The sequence below is a fragment of the Ranitomeya imitator genome, chromosome 2 (assembly GCF_032444005.1).
Source record: "Ranitomeya imitator isolate aRanImi1 chromosome 2, aRanImi1.pri, whole genome shotgun sequence".
NCBI lineage: Eukaryota > Metazoa > Chordata > Amphibia > Anura > Dendrobatidae > Ranitomeya > Ranitomeya imitator.
The window spans coordinates 389,375,609-389,391,286 of NC_091283.1; the positions used below are offsets into that span (position 1 = coordinate 389,375,609).

General features: G+C 47.2%; 1 protein-coding gene across 10 annotated transcripts in view; it reads left to right on the forward strand.

Moving 5' to 3' along the window:
- The window catches only part of LOC138667016 (oocyte zinc finger protein XlCOF6.1-like), a 58,775-nt gene that overhangs the window by 27,953 nt on the left and 15,144 nt on the right, over positions 1-15,678 (forward strand). For 5 of the 10 annotated variants that reach the window (XM_069755254.1, XM_069755251.1, XM_069755256.1 and 2 more), the window contains 5 exons: positions 1,335-1,478; positions 2,205-2,384; positions 2,467-2,590; positions 2,674-2,771; positions 4,257-4,347. In XM_069755254.1, the coding sequence (XP_069611355.1) occupies positions 1,407-1,478; positions 2,205-2,384; positions 2,467-2,590; positions 2,674-2,771; positions 4,257-4,347 (565 nt within the window). In that variant the 5' untranslated portion in view covers positions 1,335-1,406. The other 5 variants (XM_069755249.1, XM_069755250.1, XM_069755259.1 and 2 more) reach the window with 3 other exon arrangements.

Sequence of the window (15,678 nt, forward strand, 5' to 3'; positions counted from 1 at the left end):
GAGGGGAGAAGTCTGCACTGGTGAGCGGTAATGGGGGAGCAGGGACTGTGTGATAGAGGGGACAGGACTCAGTCCTGGGGGGCACCGGGACTCTGCACATTAGGGTACAGCCGGCTCCACATGTAAGAGCTGAAGGGAGAAGTTTGCACTGGTGAGCGGTAATGGAGGAGCAGGGACTGTGTGATAGAGGGGACAGGACTCAGTCCTGGGGGGCACCGGGACTCTGCACATTAGGGTACAGCTCCACATGTAAGAGCTGAGGAGAAGTCTACACTGGTGAACGGTAATGGGGGGCAGGGACTGTGTGATAGAGGGGACAGGACTCAGTCCTGGGGGGCACCGGGACTCTGCACATTAGGGTACAGCCGGCTCCACATGTAAGAGCTGAAGGGAGAAGTCTGCACTGGTGAGCGGTAATGGGGGAGCAGGGACTGTGTGATAGAGGGGACAGGACTCAGTCCTGGGGGGCATCGGGACTCTGCACATTAGGGTACAGCCGGCTCCACATGTAAGAGCTGAGAGGAGAAGTCTGCACTGGTGAGCGGTAATGGGGGGGAGCAGGACTGTGTGATAGAGGGGACAGGACTCAGTCCTGGGGGGCACCGGGACTCTGCACATTAGGGTACAGCCGGCTCCACATGTAAGAGCTGAGGGGAGAAGTCTGCACTGGTGAGCAGTAATGGGGGAGCAGGGACTGTGTGATAGAGGGGACAGGACTCAGTCCTGGGGGGCACCGGGACTCTGCACATTAGGGTACAGCTGGCTCCACATGTAAGAGCTGAGGGGAGAAGTCTGCACTGGTGAGCGGTAATGGGGGAGCAGGGACTGTGTGATAGAGGGGACAGGACTCAGTCCTGGGGGGCACCGGGACTCTGCACATTAGGGTACAGCCGGCTCCACATGTAAGAGCTGAAGGGAGAAGTTTGCACTGGTGAGCGGTAATGGAGGAGCAGGGACTGTGTGATAGAGGGGACAGGACTCAGTCCTGGGGGGCACCGGGACTCTGCACATTAGGGTACAGCCGGCTACACATGAGAAAGCCAAATCCTAGTGGAGAAAGTCACCAGATCCTATCACTCATTAGGATTCAGTTATAGACATATATGTGGTGTGCAGCTCTGCAGGTGGAGGTAGGTGCTGGAGATTCCCCATTACTGGGCGCAGGGGACATTAACCCCATCACTGCTGAGCCTGTGATAAATCTCTATGTGACTATAATGGGACTCTGTGTTATACCTGGGGCCATGACTGGATCATGTGACAACGATAACAGCTCTGGAGATTTCTTACATGGGATCTTTATGATGTTACATCGTCATCTTCTCCCCATTCAGGTCCCTACAATATCGGATCCTCTCAGTGGTGATTTTCTATATAAGAGAATTCTCTTTAGTGACCCTACAAGGATGGATAGGGACAAGATGGCGGAGACGATGTTACACCTCACCCTAGAGATCCTCTTCCGGCTTACTGGAGAGGTGAGAGATTCTGATGAAGAATTACATCATTCTTATCTATGCGAATAATAGATGGCCATGACATAAGGGTATTCGTGACTCGTAAGCTTCGATTCTTACCTTTGTATCCTCATAATCCCCCTAATCTTTATAATAGAAGCCCCAATAAACACACCACACTTAGATTGGATTAATTGGCCACAGCAACTTTTTATTAACTGCCGCCCTCAATTCTGCCCAGAACACAAAAAAATGTCCCATAATCCACACAAGCAGCTGTCCATGTTCCCAAACAAAAGAACAGCAACACTTTGAATCCTCAGAAACTCACACCTCAAACGCAAGACCATCTCTGGGCAAACATATGACCGAAACCTTGTGGACTCCCAACGCCCAATTGTCTTCACCACTTCCTCAGCCAAACCCATCCTGGCCGCCTCCGTACCTGCCCCAATACGAAATGAATTCCCGCTGTATTCCTTTGAAGAAATGCCACCAAGTTCAAAACAACAGTTAAAAATAGTCACAAACTGAAAACGCTATAAAAAGGAACCATCCGCATGGACTAACAACGGGTCATTCAGCACGCCACCCCAACTCATAAAACATTTATACAACCCACTAGACATAGCGGGAAACCACTATCCTCGAACAATACTACCCTGCATCTATTTCCATTAACATCTGTCTTAATGTTCTCTTTTTCAGCATATTGCAATGTTTATTAATATGTCTTTCTATAACCAGGATTACACAGTAGTGAAGAAGACTTTTAGGGAGCGCTATCAGGAACGTGTTTCTGAGGGATGGGGAAGACCCCTGAGCCCAATCACGGGGCCTCCACCTCACCCCCTGATACATGAGGACATCAATGACCAGAAGATCCTAGAACTCACCTACAAGATGATTGAGCTGCTGACTGGAGAGGTGACATTGCTGGGAATGCTGGGACATTATACAGTAACGATATGAAAGGATGGACCGATGACGGTATCATTGTATGTGTCAGGTTCCTATAAGGTGTCAGGATGTCACCGTCTATTTCTCCATGGAGGAGTGGGAGTATTTAGAAGGACACAAAGATCTGTACAAGGACGTCATGATGGAGGTTCCCCAGTCCCTCACATCACCAGGTAATAGACAGGACTAAATACACACGGCCTATAATTATCTGTATGTAAAGAATGAATTCAGTCCTTGTATGTGTTTCCTCCAGATCTATCCAGTGAGAGGACAACACCAGAGAGATGTCCCCGTCCTCTTCTTCCGCAGGATTGTAAACAAGAAGATTCCAATGTTCCTCAGGATCATCAGGTAGATGGAGAGAAGGTGTTATGAGATTTTCCATATGATGTGTAGAAGGCTGTGAAAGTTTTGTTTCAGTCTTGTTTTATCCACCTGTATAAGGGAAGAATCAGACGGCCGTATAACGCAGACTGGGATTACATCACAATGCTCGAACTGACCTGCGGAACTCCCGACCCGAGCATCACCACATGTATTTCTATGCAACTGTCTCTCTTGGACCACACACCTAATATCATGCCTCAAGTGCCAACAATGAGCAATAGCACAACCTCACTCTACAGAGCTCCATATAGTAAACATGCACTACAACTACAGTCTATTGTATACATATGAACCACCTAGAAATATCTCCCAAGACTCCTCCCAGCTGCATGGCTGACCTTCTGTAACTCCTCTGCACAGCAGCAGGGCTGACCCTCAGTAAATCTCCCCTGCCCAAATGAGGGTTGACCCTCTGTAACTCTCTCCTCCCCAGCTGCAGGGCTGACCCTCTGTAACTCTCTCCTGCCCAGCTGTAGGGCTGACCCTCAGTAAATCTCCCCTGCCCAGCTGCAGGGCTGACCCTTTGTAACTCTCTCCTGCCCAGCTGCAGGGCTGACCCCTGTAACTCCTGCCCAGATGCAGGGCTGACCCTATGTATCTCTCCCCTGCCCAGCTGCATGGCTGAGCCTCCGTCACTCTCCCCTGCCCAGCTGCAGGGCTAACCCTCTGTAACTCTCCCCTGCCCAGCTGCAGGGCTGACCCCTGTAACGCCTGCCCAGATGCAGGGCTGACCCTCTGTATCTCTCCCCTGCCCAGCTGCAGGGCTGACCCTCCGTAACTCTCCCCTGCCCAGCTGTAGAGCTGACCCTCTGTAACTCTCCCCTGCCCAGCTGCAGGGCTGACCCTCTGTAACTCTCCCCGTGCCCAGCTGCCTACAGTCCATAACCATCACATAAAAGTGACTGCAATAAACCATAGCATTAACCATATAATGGCAATACTTTTCATCAATATCCTGTAATTACAGTATATCCTTCAGCACCACAAATGTACCTTTATGCCATACATCAGTTCTCCTCAGGAGGTGCCAGGATCGTCCATTCCTTTACACCAGGAGTATGACAGTGAGTTTTCCTTGTTTTCCGCCTTCACAGTCCTCAGATCTTTACCCTATGAAACATCTCTGGGACAAGGTAGAATTGGTTGCTCAGAGCATCTCAGCACCTTCATCTAATTTGCAGTAAATGCAAGAACCTATCCTGTTGGCATGGGCCAGTATTCCTGGGGAACAATGTCAACACCTAGTGGAATCTATGACGCGATGAATATCTGAGGTTCTGAAGGGCAGATAAGATCCTACGTGTTACTAGATGGGTGTCTCTAGTAATGTGGCCATTCAGTGTTTGTTTTATATCTGGTGGAGATGACAGCTGATCATAGACATTAGATGTTGTCTGGATCTTCTCAAATGTCTTAATCTGTCTGTGATTTCTACTATATCTGTTTCAGGGTGAAGATCTGCCCCATATTATTACTGTAGAGACATATGTGAGGGGAGATGAGTGGTGTAAGGAGGAGATTCCTACAGATAACCGCACAGGTGAGTAGTGACCACTAAATGTAGAGAAGTCACAGGTTCTAATCAGTCACCAAAATGCTATCATTAAAAACGTCATCTCGGCACGCAAAAAATAAGCCCTCAACCGACCCCAGATCATGAAAAATGGAGACGCTACAAGTATCGGAAAATGGCGGAATTTTTTTTTTTTTTCTAGCAAAGTTTAGAATTTTTTTTCACCACTTAGGTAAAAAATAACCTAGTCATGTTGGGTGTCTATGAACTCGTACTGACCTGGAGAATCATAATTTCAGGTCAGTTTTAGCATTTAGTTCACCTAGCAAAAAAGCCAAACAAAAAACAAGTGTGGGATTGCACTTTTTTTGCAATTTCACCGCACTTGGAATTTTTTTCCCGTTTTCTAGTACATGACATGCTAAAACCAATGATGTCATTCAAAAGTACAACTCGTCCCGCAAAAAATAAGCCCTCACATGGCCAAATTGACGGAAAAATAAAAAAGTTATGGCTCTGGGAAGGAGAGGAGTGAAAAACGAACACGGAAAAACGAAAAATCCCAAGGTCATGAAGGGGTTAATGAAGGGGAACGGTGGGGTAAGTATTGCTAAATTCATTCAGACGCATGTGACTATTCAGTCTTTCACTCTTCTTCTTTTCTTTTTTTTTTTTTTTTACAGTATTTTGTAGGAATGATTCTCCACTGTATCCAGAACAGGTTTCTGTTTCAGGTCACACTTGCGAGCGCAATGCGAGAAACTCGCGCATCAATACCCGGCACTGCCGCCGGCACTCGGCAACGGAGCGTTCAGCTGCATAGAAATACATGCAGCCGCACGCTCCTGTCACGAGTGCCGGCGGCAGTGCCGGGTACTGATGCGAGAGACTCGTGCGAGTTTCTTGCATTGCCTTAGGCCGGAGTCACACTAAAGAGGAATACGGATGAGTGCTATGCGAGAAAACATCGCCGTCTTTTTTTTCTCGGCCGTATTATACGTGCGAGAGAAATCGCAGCATGCTGTGATTTGCACTGTATTACAGCCGAGACTCGCCAATAAAAGTCTATGGGTGCGAGGAAACAAATCGCACACCATCCGGACCATCCGTGTGACTTGTGAGAAATACGCACACATTTTCCTCATTTCAGCCCATTGAGCCATTAAATTCAATGGGGAAAATCAGTGTTAAATGTAAAGCCGTACGGATATCATGCGGATACTTAGATGAGAGGAAATCGCATCATCGCATTGCAAACGCATTACACACGGATCACCATACGGAGAACATTGGTGCGATTCTCGGGCGAGAGAAATGGACTGATTTTTCATACGGCAAGTGTGACTCCAGTCTTACTCACAGTCCTGTCCATCACAGGTCACTGTCCACGATGGATGTCTCCAAGAATATTATGTAGCATCTTAGTGTCGGTGACCTCAGATATTTAAGACAGAAACATTACCAGCCACAGGCTTCACTGCTATGTATATAGATCCGATAGTTTTGGGCACAAATACTAATTCTAAATCAACGATTAAATTATTCTATCAAAAAAGCTTGGAGAATTTCATAGCAAAAAGATGCATATAACCCTTAGGTTAACATACCACTGAGTCAGGCTGAAGGACCACGTAGTCCAATATAATGAGGACTGTGTTTTTGTGAGAATAATTACCGTATGTATTTTTAAGGAACTATCTAATATTTGTACCACTTCTTACTTGAAGGTATCATGTATTGTCTAATCATGTACTACTTACAATCTATGTATTTTATTAATTATTGTGTGTAATAAAGAATTGTTGATTTTATTATCCAAGCTTTTTTGATAGGATAATTTACTGTTATGTACTAGAGAATCTAGTAAGCCGAAAGCCTCAATAACATTCTTCTTTACATGTACTGGTACCTATATACTGGTCTATACAGATATCTCTATATGCCAATACATTATAAGATAAAGATGACATATTTTGTGGAAGGCACTGCCACCGCCGGCACTCGGGACCAGAGTGTGCGGCAGTATGTTTTTCTATGCAGCTGAATGCTCCGGTCCCGAGTGCCGGCGGCAGTGCCAGGTATTGATGCGCGATTTTCTCGCATTGCACATGCAAGTGTGACCCCGGCCTAATTGTAACAACCTATACAATACAGCAAACAAATTATCTATGATGATCGCTAAATGCTGTGAATAAAAATGGTTGAATTTTTTTTATTCATGTTAGTTTGGATAACTATTAAATAAGAACATCATTGTACAACTTTGTACACCCCTAACCACAACCGTAACCCCAACCCTAGCTGTAATCCCTAACCCCACCACCCTATCGCCAACACAACCCTAACCCAACCCTAATGGAAAAATGAAAAAAAAAAAAAATACTTTTTTTTTTAATTTTATTATTTTTACCTAACTAAGGTGGTGATAAAGGAGGGTTTGATTTACTTTTTTGTGATCACTGTGATAGGGTCTGGGTCTACACAGTGGTCAAAATGAACCAATAGGAAAAATCTATTGTTGCCGGGTGCCGGCCACCAGATCTTGGCCGACGCACTGCGCATGCGCCTGCCCTTTTCTTGAAGGAAGAAGATGCCAGATGTACCATGGGGGCTCGGGGGACCCCATTTCTCTCTCCTCTGGTATGGGAAATCTGACTTTTTTTTGTGGTCGCCGTTATTTGGTAAATAACTGCGATCGCAACACTGGGAATGGTAAAAACCCTTTACCCTTAACTGTCGCCGTTAAAAGGCGTATCGGTGGTCGTTAAGGGGTTAAGACTCGATAAATCATGCTACCAAAAAGAAATAAACAGCATTTCAGTGTAGGCAAAACTAAGTAAGCAGTCCAAATAACAGCACTTTGGTGATATTCTAGGAGTAGCTGTGGCTTATTCTGGATTGTATCAACCTGATTCACTTGGGGTTTGATCTCGCCCCTCCCTACGACATGGCCCAAGGACTTGGCTTTTTTCATCCCCAAGCACATTTCTTCGGGTTGATGGAAAACCCGCCTTCCTTAAATCATCAAATATCATCTGCAGTATGCCTAGATGGCTTTCCAGTCCTGACTTAACCCCTTTACCCATGAAGGTGTTTTGCACGTTAATGACCAGGCCAATTTTTACAATTCTGACCGCTGTCACTTTATATGGCAATAACTCTGGAACACTTCAAAGCATCCCGGTGATTCTGAGACTGTTTTTTTCGTGACATATTCTACTTCATGTTAGTTGTAAAATTTCGTCACTATGACTTGCTTATATTTGGGAAAAAAACTGAAATTTTGCAAAAATTTCGCAGTTTTTAAACTTTGAATTTTATGCTCTTAAACCGCAGAGATGCGTCACACAAAATAGTTAATAAATAACATTTTCCACATCAGCACAATTTTGGAACAATCATGTCATGATTAAGGGAGCTCAGTCTCCAGAAACGCGTTGAGGTTCTTACCCATATGGTTCGTGCTGAAGTCTGTATCCTCTATGCTTAAAGTTTGTGAATAAAGAAAACTATTTTTTACGGATTCGGTGAAGCTGGACATTCTCTTCCTTTTTTTTTTTACAATTTTGGAACCCAATCTTTTTTTTGTTAGGAAGTTATAAGGGTTAAAAGTTGAGCAGCAATTTTTATTTTTCCAACAAAATGTACAAAATCATTTTTTTGGGGGGACCACATCACATTTGAAGTCACTCTGAGGGGCCTATATGAAAGAAAATACCCAAAAGTGACATCATACTAAAAACTGAACCCCTCAGGGTACTCAAAACCACATTCAAGAAGTTTATTAACCCTTCTGGTGCTTCAAAGTAGAATTTCGAATGTGGAAAAAAAAATTGGATCTAAACCTTTTTTCACAAAAAATTAACTTCAGGTCCAAATTTTTTGACTTTGACAAGGGAAACAGGAAAAATGAACCCCAAAATTTGTTGTGTAATTTCTTCTGAACATGATGCCAGTACCCCATATGATCAAGAAAACCACTGTTTGGGTGCACGGCAGAGCTCGGACGGGAAGGAGCACCATTTGATGTTTTGAATGTACAATTTCCTGGAATCATTAGCGGATTCCATGTCCTATTTGGAGAGACTCTGATGTGCCTAAATACCGTATATACTCGAGTAAAAGCCAACCCGTGTATAGGTCGAGGCACCTACTTTTGCCTCGGAAAACTGGATAAGCTTATTGACTCAAGTATAAGCCGGGTATGCATTGACCCCTCAGCCCTGTCCTGGTATGAATGCCTCCCCATCCCTGTCTTCATGCCTTCCCTGTCCCAGTCATTGTATGCATGCCTCCCTCTTCCCTGTCCTGGTATGAATGCCTCCCCCATTCCGTCCCGGAATGCATGCCTCCCAATTCCATCCCTGCATGCATGTTTCCTACTGGAAAAAAAAACACAAATGTGCTCACCTACCCTCACGCCCTCGGTGCTGGCACTGCATCTTGTTCCGGCTGCCAGCGCCTGCCTCCTGTGCTCAGTGGTGAACATGCGCTCCACGCCTATGGGAGTGGAGACGCGTCCATATTCATCACCTTAATGAGCGGTACCACGTGACCGCTGAGCACGGAAGAGCTGCAGGGCAGGCGCCGGCGGCTGGAATGAGATGCAGTGTGAGCACCCAGGGCGCAGGCAGGTGAGTATGATGTGTGCGCTGGCACCTGCTGCTCCGCCACCCCCCCTCCCTAGCCGTCTTTCTGTACCGCGAGTCGTGTATAAGAGAGGGGGGCATTTTCAGCACAAAAAAAGTGCTGAAAAACTCTGCTTATACACTGGCGGGTGCAGCATAATAGATACAAGCACTGGGACCTGAGAACTGACAAGCGTGATAGGAGCAAACTCACAACATTACACAGGCACCTCCATGTTGGAGGCAATGCTTTAGTTATTAAGTGACTTCTCCAGCTATTGGCTGGGGACACTTTAGAGGAATGCGTGCTGCCCCTTTAAGAATGGGGAAGTGTGCGCGTGCCTTAAGCACAGTGCCTGGAGACCTGCTTGCAGTGCACACACCCCGGGCTGGAGCCGCGGTGGTGAGTATGCTGGTGTCTCTGCAGGGAGAGAAGGACTGCAGGCAGAGATGCAGGCGCTACATGTTGCAGTCACCAGTACGTTAAGCCCAGCCCATGCTTCTGCAGACATGCACCCGTAAGTTAGGCGGGCTCTCATCGCTTCAGAAATGCCAAATATGTGGGTGCTATATGTGGTTTAGGTACACTGGGGCTCAGAAGGGAGAAGGCATTTGGATTTGAGAGCGCAGAATTTGCTGAATTTCTTTTGCAGGGTTATGGAGCCATTTCGCTTTTCCAGAGCCTTTGTGCTGCCAGTAATTTGGAAGCCCCCTATATTTCCATTAACAGATGACAGGCCTGAGTGTGGATTTTCTTTTTTTTGTGGATTGAGTTGAAGCTCTTATTAGGAACATTTTACGTAACGTTTGGGATCACATTTATCCTGCGCTCTACGCCGACCTCTTACATCGGGGTTTTTATCTAAATCTCTGAGTGACGTGATTCAGATAAAACCCCCAAGGAATCCATTCACTATAATGAGGCAGTATAGTTACTCTGGACTCCGTCTGGCCTCTGTTCAGCAGTGTCCTTCTTTTCAGAAGTTCACAAAACTGGCTGATGGCACTTTTATGCAATCCTAACAAGACGAACTCAGATTGCGTCCTCAGTGCCTCCATCTGCCCTGTTATAGGGAATCTTCCATAGAGGATTCCGTCTCAATCACGTATTTCAGAGCGCAAGATAAATGTGCACCAAACCTTACAGGTTTGGGAGGCAGAATGAAAAAATCAACAGCAGGTGAAGAATTGGTTTTATTTATTTTTACGCTGTTCCTTGTGTGGTATAAGTGATTAGGCGACTTTATTCTTCTGGTGGGTGTGCGATTATAGCGATGCCAAATGTATATTGGGTTCGATGTTTGGCTGCTGTCACAAACTAAAACAATTTTTTTTCTGGTCATCCGGACATTAGGTCACTATGGCAACGATCGGGACCTTGCGTCACGCCGCGGGGTCTCCGATCCAAGGGCAGAGGGGCTGTCATCCCTCTGCCTGCCCCTAGAATGCTGCAATTGTGTTCAATCTCGGCATTTAGGGGGTTAAAGTGCCGGAAGCGGTGCATTACCACTCCTGGCACTTAGTGCTGGGTGTCAGCTGTTAGAATCAGCTAACACCTGGCGGCGATCGCACATGCACAGCCTGTGTGCGTGTCCGATCACCTAAACGTAATAATCCGTCCCTGGTCAATAAGGCCCAGGGCACAGAGGCGGATTATTATTCACATTGTCAGAAAGGGGTTAAAATGATGTCATCCAGGTAAGCTGCAGCGTATGTTGTGTAGGGAGCTAGGATGCTTTCCATGGCTCTTTGGAAGGAATGCTAGAGCTCCTTGAAACCCAAATTGTAACCTGACATGCTAGAAACAACAATCTGGCGTTGAAAAGGCCTTCTCCTTTGCCTCATTTTCAAGCAAATCTGACAACACCCTTTCTGAGATCCATAGTAGTAATGTACAGGGCTGGCCCTAGCCTTTCATTAAGCTTGTCGACACTGGGAATTGAATATCTGTTAAATTTAGAAACTTCATTCTCCATCTGGTTTCAGCACAAAGACTATGGGACTAGAGCAGCCGCTTTTTGATTCTTCAGTGGCTGCTAGGTTTAACATCTGCTTCACCTCCTTCGAGATTACCTCTCAGCGAAGTTTGAGAATCTGATACGGCCTCTGATTCACCTGGTTCTGAGGCTCTGTGAAGACTTTATGTTCTATGACGTGATTACAACTCTGGAAATAGATCTCTGTTCCAATAAATCAATTTTTGTTGCTGTTGCTTTGGGGCACATGCCATATTCCATGTCGGCTTCTGACTTAGCCATCCTATTCGGAGCTTACACGGCCTCTCTCTCTCACCTTGAATTGATCAGATTAACTTGGTACTCTTGATAGGGCTTCCTTCTCCCTGGTTGTTGGACTTTGTAGTTGACGTTGCCAATCTTTTTGATCACTTAAGGGCCCTGCCACTTTACTCTCCACTGCAGGTACGAGCACTAGTAGTACCTGATCCCTAGGGCTGAACTTGCTCACCCTTGCTGACTGATTTGTATACCCTTGACTGGGCCCCTTGGTCCTGGAGGAGGTGTTCTCTCACTATGGGTATCACTTCAGCAATCTGTTCTTGCATTTGGTCCACATACTCTATTGTGCTCCTGTAGGTGTAGCCTCTGCTTCCCAGGTCTCCTTCGCTATATTCAGGAGTCCATGAGGGGTGTCGGTCATACAACAGCTCAAATGGGGAAAACCCCATAGAGACCTGTGGAATTTCAGTTGTCAATTTGGCACTGACATAAGCCCCTTAGACCATGCTCTGCACATGGTCTAGTGCCATAGCCTGGTGAACCGGATGCGGTCATGACTACCTCGCATCACAATGGCAGTGATTGAGGCCCTGCGATGGCGTCGCTGGGGTGCCGATCGGAGGGGAAAGGGAGCTTAGCTGCCAGGATCGATGCAGGTACCACTCCTGGCAGTAATAGCCGGATGTCAGCTATGATGTTAACTGAACACCCAGCGGCGAGCATGCGTAGCTCCTGTGTGCACAAAATCGCCATGACGTACCCAGTACTCCATAGGTCGGGAAGCCCTTCTCTTCCACGACGTACTGGGTACGTTAAAGGTGGGGAACTGGTTAAGACATTAACAGTAGAAGGTGGTCTCTCCAGAAAACAAGGTAAACAGCCACCTTGGTAGTTAGAAAAGAAAGGCCAGGGAACCCATAAGGTGGACAGGCCTTATGACAAGTTTAGAGGGTGGGTGTGATAGGGTTAAAAGATTGGAAATAGGGATGGGGGAGTATTTTCCTGGCATATGTGGCAGGAAACCAGATTGGTGGGGGGTAGATTTAGGGGCAGGCAAAAAGAAGGGCTATTTAAGGGGTAGGAGGGGTTTTTACCGACCTATTTGACTTCAGGACACAGGTGCAGCAGGTCACATAAAGGACATAGGAATGGCTGACCTGGCAACGCTGCTGGAGATGGTGCGGGTGGCTTCTGCTGTCCACTGAGCACAGGCTGTGCAGGATAGGTTCTGGGCGGCCTGCTTAGGCTACTTTCACACATCAGGTTTTCGCCGTCAGGCTTAATCCTGCAACTTTTGAAAAAAAAAACGGATCCGTTGCAAATTGTGAAAAACTGATGCAACGGATCCGTTTTTTTGCCGGATCCGACTAGCTGATATCCATGTACCAAGTGGTGCGGGGAGGGAGGGGGAGAGAGAGAGAGAGTGAACGAATTAATGCCAGAATGGAAAATGCAGCTACAGGGCATGCTCAATGTAAAAAAAAGGGAAACGGTAGCCTGATTCACTCATTTCATCTCACGTTTCATCTGTTTATCGCCGGAACCGTTGCTGTGCATTTTTTCGCCAGACAGAAAAAAACGTTCCTCTGTACATTTTCTCCGGCGTTAGGCCATCTGGCCTAATACAAGTCTATGAGAAAAAACTGATCCGGCGGCAAAAAAAAACGGATTTGTTTTTTTCAAAATTCGCCACATTGTGCCTGACGGCAAAAACTTGATGTGTGAAAGTAGCCTTATCCCCATCTGCCGTGATAAGCCAAGGTGCGTCAGCTGTGCGCGCTCAGCGATCCCGGCCACCGTGTTATTACCCAGAGCCCAGGACTGGGGAGAGAAGATGATCCAGGAGGGGAGCCGCGGGACTGCGGGCTCTTCTCTGGCATCCGGGAGGATTCCTTGCTGGAGCCGCAGCCTACAGGAAGTGGGCATTCCCGCACTGCAGCCTTCTTCCGGTCCACGGCTGGCTAGGCCCTGGACCTGGTCAGCGGCGCCCCCCAGTGATGAGCCGGCTGGGGGTCGGGCCCAGCATAATGTGAATGATGCGGAGCGTACTGTGAATGATACGGGGCCTACTAGCAGTCGGGATAAAAGGCGACTTTTATTTGTTGGGTAAGTTGTTGGGCTGTTTAAGGTCAGTTTGTTTTTCGGAATATAAGGCACAGCTTTTTATGGGGCATTTCGGGTCAGTGAGATGGTGAGTCCATCCAAGTCTGTGGCAGGTGGGTTTTTGTTGAATGATGTTTGTATGTTAGAGGACAGGGTAGAATCAAGTGGGGCGTGGTAATTTGTATTGTATGCGATTTCAGAACAGGTGTCCTGTCCTGTTATAGGAGTAAGACAGTTTTTTGATGATAGGGGTGGTTGTCTGGAGACATTTGAGGCACAGTGATGGTTCTTCCCTGTCAAAATATCAGTTTATAACATTGTTCAAGGAGTGTTTGGTGCAGGTGGGGGAGAAGCCTGGTTTGGGTAAGGAGATGGTTGGGCGGTGGGAGTCATTACATTTTAGGCTATATGTCTGTTCAAATTTGATGGCGTAAGAAGGAATGTGGCATTTGCGCTAATGGTACTAACGGTTTTGATTGTTTTGCTGTAGGTTCATGCTTAGTGTGGATACTTGGACATTCCTATCTTTTTTGGGGTATGTTGCAGGCAGATGTTTGTCCGGATGGTTGACCGCTCAGGCAGTCTAGATCGTTGGTGTTAGTCAGATGGATTGGAATTCATGGTATCACGTGAGGGAGGGTCCTTCCGGAGGTGTCGTATTATAGCCGAATCGAACGCCCTCCGGATAGTCTCGTGTTACATGTTCAAGGAAAAGACGTGGGAGGACGTTCATCTCAAGAGTTAAAGGGAACCTTTCACCCCCAAAATCGACAGTGAGCTAAGCCCACCGGCATCAGGGGCTTATCTATAGCATTCTGTAATGCTGTAGATCAGCCCCCGATGTATCGTGAAAGATGAGAAAAAGAGGTTAGATTATACTCGCCCAGGGGTGGTCCCACTGTGGTCCGGTCCGATGGGCGTCCCGGTCCGGGGCCTCCCATCTTCTTACGATGACGTCCTCTTCTTGTCTTCACGCTGCGGCTCCGGCGTACGCGGCTCCAGCGTACTTCGTCTGCCCTGTTGAGGGCAGACCAAAGTACTGCAGTGCACAGGCAAAAGTCAGAGAGGCCCGGCGCCTGCACACTGCAGTACTTTGCTCTGCCCTTAACAGGGCAGATAAAGTATGCCTGCGCAGGAGCCGCGGCATAAAACAAAGAAGCGGACGTCATCGTATGAAGATGTGAGGCGCTGGACCCGCGCCGTGATGCTCATCGGACCGGACCGTCCCCCAGGTGAGTATAATCTAACCTCTATCATCTTTCAGGATACATCGGGTGCTTATCTACAGCATTACAGAATGCTGTAGATAAGCCCCTGATTCCGGTGGACTTAGCTCACCTTCGATTTTCGGGGTGACAGGTTACCCTTTAATTCGGGATATTAAATTTGACATTTTAAGATTGTGATCAAAATATCCTGGACTTATTATGGTGTGGTTGGACATAGTGGCACATCTCACATGGAGGTATGCAAGGTCCATTAATCGGATCAACAAAACGCGGTTAAAAGTGAATAAGGTGGTGGCGCGTTTTGTGGCAAGGAACAGGGGTATGGTTGTGCGGCACAGGGAGTTGGAAACACCTTTTGGGGGAACATATGAGGGTGGATGGGGTTCATCTCAATGCCATTGGGACAGATTTGTGGATGTTAGGCCTAAGGGATTGCATTGAACAAGCGGTGTGTTGGTGGCAGGATCGGGCTGCATAAGTTGTCACGGGGCCCGTCTGTGGCGGGGGGATTGGTCTGGGTTAGAGGTGGGTCAGGTGGTCATAGCCTTTGATTGGAAGACACTATCGCGGTATGGTGTCTTCGGTGATAGGCCAGAGTTAATTGCGGGCGTAGGTCCTGCAAAAAGTTTGAGGTGTTAATTAGGTGTGATTAATACCTCATTCCGTGGGCTGGTGATGTGCAGCCAGGGAAAATAATTGGATATGCCTCTGGACCAGACCTATCAGCGGGTTAGGCTACTTTCACACTAGCGTCGGCCTCGGCCCGTTGCAGTGCGTCACAATGGGGGCAGCGGATGCAGATTTTCCACGCATCCGCTGCCCCATTGTGAGTTGCGGGGAGGAGGGGGCGGAGCTTCGGCCGCGCATGCGCGGTCGAAAATGGCGGACACAACGCACAAAAAAAGTTACATGGAACGTTTTTTTGTGCCGGCGGTCCGCTAAAACACAACGCATCCGTCGCGCGACGGATGCGACGTGTGGCAATCCATCGCAATGCATCGCTAATGAAAGTCTATGGAGAAAAAACGCATCCTGCGGGCAACTTTGCAGGATGCGTTTTTTCTGCAAAACGACGCATTGCGACGTGCGTCGTACGACGCTAGTTTGAAAGTAGCCTTAATGGGGTTCTTGTGTTATTTAATGTTATAATGTTTACATTGT